The sequence below is a fragment of the Gekko japonicus genome, unplaced genomic scaffold, assembly GCF_001447785.1.
Source record: "Gekko japonicus isolate JY-2015 unplaced genomic scaffold, Gekko_japonicus_V1.1 scaffold1831, whole genome shotgun sequence".
Lineage (NCBI taxonomy): Eukaryota > Metazoa > Chordata > Lepidosauria > Squamata > Gekkonidae > Gekko > Gekko japonicus.
This window is the reverse complement of record NW_015177067.1, coordinates 340,877-346,539: the sequence shown is the minus strand read 5'-3', so window position 1 is coordinate 346,539 and position 5,663 is coordinate 340,877. Positions and strand designations below refer to the sequence as shown.

The 5,663-nt window shown below is 57.0% G+C and overlaps 1 protein-coding gene across 1 annotated transcript in view; it reads left to right on the top strand.

The window, feature by feature from the left end:
* The window catches only part of UBAP2 (ubiquitin associated protein 2), a gene marked incomplete at its 5' end in the record, with an annotated part of 38,424 nt that overhangs the window by 31,241 nt on the left and 1,520 nt on the right, over positions 1–5,663 (top strand). The window contains 4 exons of the mRNA XM_015428189.1: positions 597–696; positions 3,352–3,459; positions 4,661–4,728; positions 5,154–5,345. Coding sequence (XP_015283675.1) covers positions 597–696; positions 3,352–3,459; positions 4,661–4,728; positions 5,154–5,345 — 468 coding nt within the window. The remainder of the gene's footprint in view (positions 1–596; positions 697–3,351; positions 3,460–4,660; positions 4,729–5,153; positions 5,346–5,663) is intronic.

The window sequence follows — 5,663 nt, the reverse complement described above, 5'->3', positions numbered from 1 at the left end:
CAGTTTCTTGACACAGAAGTAGAAGGGATCCTAGAGGTCACCTACTCCAACTCCCTTGCTCAGTGCAGAAATTAGTCAACTGCAACACCCCGCTCTGCTTAAAGGAGCGCACACCTTTTTAATAATGTTTTTAAATGATTGGGGGGAGGGAAGCATTTACAGGAGAAGTTCTTGGGGCTGTGCCTTTAAGAAAGGGGGCAGAGTGCCCCAAAGACCCACTGTAGCCACAAGGCCTGCTTTGGCCGTCTCTTCTTGGCAACATTAGAAGCTTGGTGTAGTGGTTAAGTGCACAGACTCTAATCTGGGAGAACCGGGTTTGATTCCCCAATCCTCCACTTGCACCTGGCTGGATGACCTTGGGCAAGCCCTGACAAGAGCTGTCCTTGAAAAAGAGCAGTTTCTGTCAGAGCTCTCTCAGCCCCACCTACCTCACAGGGTGTCTGTTGTGGGGAGGGGAAGGGAAAGGAGTTTGTAAGCCGCTCTGAGACACCTTTGGGTAGTGAAGGGCGGGGTATGAATCCAATCTCCTCCTCCTCCTCCTTGCAGTTGCAGCTGTTGCCCTGACATGACCTTCTCCTCTTCCTCTCTTTCGGCAGGTCCCTCCTGCATCGGCCAAGCAACACAGCGTCAGCTTGAACGCCGCCTCCACACCCTTCCAGCAGGCGAGCGGCTACGGTCAGCATGGCTACGGGGCAGGTAACAGTGGCTCGTGCAGCCGTGCGGAGTTTTGCCTGCTGTGCGAACCGATGGGCGCTCAAGGCAGGGGGAGCGCCCGTCGCTCGTGTGACGTCACAGAAGGCAGCTGTGTGGTGGGAGTTCCGACTCCTCCCGCTCGTCTCCGAGAAATTCCTGGCCAGAAGCGTCTGGAAGCTGCGCTGGTACACGGGGCTTTCTCAGTGCTTGCCCCACGACTCAGTGTTCCCTCTAAGCTGAGTTGGTGTGAGCGAGCGCACAGTTTTTTTAGCGAGGGCACACATTTTTGTCTCAGCTCAGGAAGGACAGCTCCAGAGCAAACGAATGTATGTGGCGGCCGAATCACTCGCTCACCACTTTAATGCCAGGAGTTCCCAAAGTAGAATTTTCGCTCACAAGACTCCACAGCTCAGAGGGAGCCTTGCCCCACGTCCATGGGGTTCGCTGAGGCCCTGCTGCCCTTGAAATGGCTTGCACTAGAGAAAGCTCCCTCTTCCGCTCCGGATAAGTTGCGTCAGGGAGTGGAGAGAGTTTATTTCGAGAGGGGGGGGGGAGTTCTGTGTGAGGCCAAAGGAAAGAGGAACACCCGGAGGCCTGTCGCTCGGGGCTGCCTGAGGCAGGTTGTCTCTGTGTGCCTGGAGGCCCCACCTGCAGGAACCCTCCGGCCAGCGGCGATCTTCGCCGGGAATCCTGCTCCAGCTGCCACGCCCAGGCGGCTTCCAGGCCCTCGGCGGAGGGGGTGATGGTGAGCTTTTGGATGGTGTCGGAGCCCCGTCCCGGCCGCGCTCGGCCATCGCCAGGTGTCTGAAAGAAGAAGCCGGCAAGGTCTGCCCGGTTTGCGGGAGTTTTGGGCCGTTGGCTCTTCTGTCTGTTGAGCCGAGTTCTGCGGACTGCAGGGATCAGCTTCCCTGGAGAAAAGGGCTGCGCTGGGGGGGGGGCTCCACGGCACCGTACCCCACTGAAGTCCCCCCCTTCCCCAAACCCCGCCCTCCCCAGGCTCCACCCCCAAAAAATCTCCAGGAATTTCCCAAGCCAGCGGTGGCAGCCCTGGGCCCTTGCCCATCAGACTGCCCCCCCCCCCCGTAAAAGACAAGCGGGACCCCCTCTTTGCCTTCTCCGTTTTCCTTAGCTAACAGTGGGTGAAACTGTGCTGGGTAGACAAGGGTTAAGGCCCTGCCCCTGCTTCCCAGTCGGGGTCCCTTTGTGGCAGCTGCTGCCCTGTGGACCATTGCGGGAGAGATCCAGTCTCCCTGGTGTGACCTCTGTGTTGACCCTTTGGGGCACAGAACTTGCCCTCCAGAAGGTGAGCAGGGGGTGCTCTGGACCAATGTTCCCTCTAAGCGGTGGAGTCTTGTGAGCAAAAATTCTACTTTGTGAGCTACTGGCATTAAAGTTGTGAGCGACCGATTCGGCTACGGCATAAATTAGCTTGCTCTGGAGCCACATCCTTCCTGAGCTAAGACAAAAATGTGTGAGCTGTAGGCTAAAAAACAGTGAGCTAGCTCACACTAACTCAGCTTAGAGGGAACATTGCACTGGACCCCTCTTGCCGCAGCTGGTACCCCAGGAGGGGGCTGGCTCCTCGGTTCAACAAGACGTCTCTGTTAACCAACCACGGCCTCGGCTGCACGGAGTTTCCCATCCCTCAAAAAGTTCTGCTTGCAAAAGCTTGTAAGGTGGGCAGAGCAACAAGGTCTGTTGGGTTCCCTGCATGTGAAAGACCTGTTGCAGGGGGAAGGCCTTTGAAACACCTTCGTTGCCAGTCGCACCTTTGAGACCAATGAGAGTTTCAAGGAGTCAGCTTTCGAGAGGCAAAGCTGCCTTTGTCTGACACGGGGCAATAGAAGCGGAGATCTGACTCCTTTTCTCTGACCAGCCCCCCTTTTCAAAAAGCTGGGATCGGATAAATCAGATGAAAGGAGTCAGATCTCGACTTCTGTTGTACTGTGTCTGACAAAGGGAGCGTTGCCTCTTGAAAGCTCTCACCCCGAAACTCTAAGGTGCTCCTGGACTCCGATCTAACTGTTCTACTGCATCGTCCCGGACCGAATCAAGACCTAGGTTTCCTGTCTCGTTACCAATGTTGATTTCTCCATGCCTGCTACCCCTCTGCATATCACACCTAATCCAGTCGCGCACCCGCTATTGTCATTCACCTGCTGTAGTCATTCGGCATCTGAAACCACCCCGCTTTCTGATATATACGACAGATGGACTCCCAATTCTTGCTGTATCTGAAGAAGTGAGCAGTGACTCAGGGAAGCTCCTCCCCTGCCACAAATTTGGTTAGCCTTTAAGGTGCCCCTGGACCCTTCCTCTTTTCTGCTGTTCTGCTGGAGACCAACATGTCTACCCTCCGATACTATCTTCTTCTGTGTGTGCGTGTGTGTGCGTGCTTATTGTCTCCGGTCTGTCCTTTCTCCACTGAGCTTTCAGGGCAGCCACCCATCCTCCTTTGTCCTGAAAGCAGCAGTCCAGAGGGGGTGTAGGTGGAGGGGTCGGATCGGGGGGGCGGGCAAGACACCACCAGCCAGGCTTCCTGGTGTTGCAGAAGCGTACAGCTGAATCCCCCGCCCTCATGCTCCAGCCGCATTACGTGGTGCCCAAGAGGCGAGTGCGGCTATGTCGGTTAACCCCAACGGCTCTTTCTCCCGTCAGGCTACGATGACCTGACGCAGGGACCGGCCGCTGGAGACTACAGCAAAGGAGGCTACGCCGGATCATCACAAGCACAAAGCAAATCCTCTGGCAGTGGACCTGGGAAAGGTAACTGTCGGCATGTGAGGCGGTTGTTCTGCCCCTCCGGGGCCAAAGGGGCCCTCTGGTCCGTGTCTTTGCCCTCTTGGCTGGACGTGGGTCGCACAGCCTCTGCCTCTGTGTTCGTACCAAGCAGGGCGGTGCAGGGTGGGGGGGGGCATCTGCCCTTGGAGCTGGACGTGGGCTGGGGGGCTCAGCAGGTTCGGCTGGCACCTCCAGCCTGCCGGGCGGAAGAACGTGAAAGAAGCCATCAGAAGGTCCACCAGCGGGGCCAGGACTCCAGAAGCCCTCCCACTGTGCCCCCCCCCAGGCACCAAGAATACAGAGCATCACCTGCCCCAGACATAAGACCATAGGACAGTGATGGCGAACCTTTTAGAGACCGAGTGCCCAAACTGCGACCCAAAACCCACTTATTTATCGCAAAGTGCCAACACGGCCATTTAACCTGAATGCTGAGGTTTTACTTTAGAAAAAAACAACTCCTACATTAACTTAAGATGATCCAAACAAAGTAAGGAAAGCAATCCCAAATGCTTTCATTGACTTAAAATAATTTGGCAGAGGATTCGACCCTTTAATGATGGTCTGGGCCTGGCTGGGGCGATGGCACATGTGCCCACAGAGAGGGCTCTGAGTGCCACCCCTGGCACCCGTGCCATAAGTTCGCCACCACTCTGGACAAACCCTTGTCAGGGATGCTCTGGGCTGATCCTGCATTGAGCAGAAGGGGTTGGACTAGATGACCTCTGTGGACCCTTCCAACTCCGTGATTCTAGGATTGTATGATTCTGGAATCAGCTGCCCAGGGAGGTAGTGAGCTTCCCCTCCCTGACAGTCTTCCAAGCAGCGTCTGGACAAACCCTTGTCAGGGATGCTCTGGGCTGATCCTGCATTGAGCAGGGGGGTTGGACTAGATGGCCTCTATGGCCCCTTCCAACTCTGTGATTCAAGGATTCTATGATCACGCACCACTCCAAGCCTCTCTGCTGGATTCTTCAAGAGCCTGGTCTTCCCAGTACAGAACCACGGGGTTCTCCCAGCTGCCTGCTCCAGTCCGCCTTGAGGGTAGGGGCAGGAGTCCAGGTCCCCAACATCGTGCCCGTGGGACCCCCAACACCTTTCTTGGTGCCCATCAAGTGTTTTGAGAAAGTGGGTGGTGCCGCTTGCCTGGGTCTCACAAGCCTCTTCCCGTCTCTCCTTTTCCCAGGTGTTTCTGTGACCTCAAGTAACACGGGTGTGCCTGATATCAGCGGCTCAGTCTACAACAAGACTCAGGTGAGGACCCCTCTCGCCACCTGCCCCGTCCTCCACGCTCAGAGATCTGGCTTCATTCGCAGCCCACTGTCACAGTGGCAAATCTGGGCTCCCTGAGGCCTCTGCCCTGTAAATGTAGCGGCTGATGAGCCAACATCCACTGAGTCGTGGAGACTTCTGGAATTGCGCTTTTGCCCCCTAGTTGAAGCGGCACCCGCGCTGCCACGTCCTAGGCATTCAGGGAGAATCCCTCCCCGAAATGCCATTCCCCCGGCTCCCAAACGAAAGTTCAGGCGACGAAAGGTCTGATCCGAGTCCTGCCGACCCACCTCAGTCCAAGCTCTACTTCCAAGCTGCCTGCCGTTGCGCATTTTGGGGGCTTCGTAAGGTGGGAGCAGCACACCCCTTTCTCTGTGTGACGTGTTCCGTGATTTCCCTCCGGCCAGGCGTTCGACAAGCAGGGATTCCACACCGGCACTCCACCTCCGTTCAACCTGCCCTCTGCCCTGGGCTCCACGGGGCCCCTGAACCCTGGTGCTGCCGCCGGCTACGCCCCGGCCCCGTTCCTCCACATCCTGCCTGCCCACCAGCAGCCTCACTCCCAGATGCTGCACCATCACCTCCAGCAGGACGGGCAGGTGAGTGCCTGGGGAGGGAAGGGGGGTCGGGAGGTCCACGGCTCTCCTCTGCAGTCACCCTCCCCCTCAGGAGTCGGCTGGGAAACACGCCCCGCTTCAAACTCTCTGCCCCCCCCAAACTTACTGACGCTGGGAGGGGTCAGACATGAAGCTGCCTTGGACTAAACCAGCCAAACAAGAGGGACCCCAAGCGTATATGATATACAGAAATACAAAACCTCCCACTGTTGCCCCCCAAACTCCAAGAAGACAGAGCATCCCTTGCCCCAGACAGAGTGTTCCACCTATACCTTGTGGCGAAGAGCCACTGATGGACCT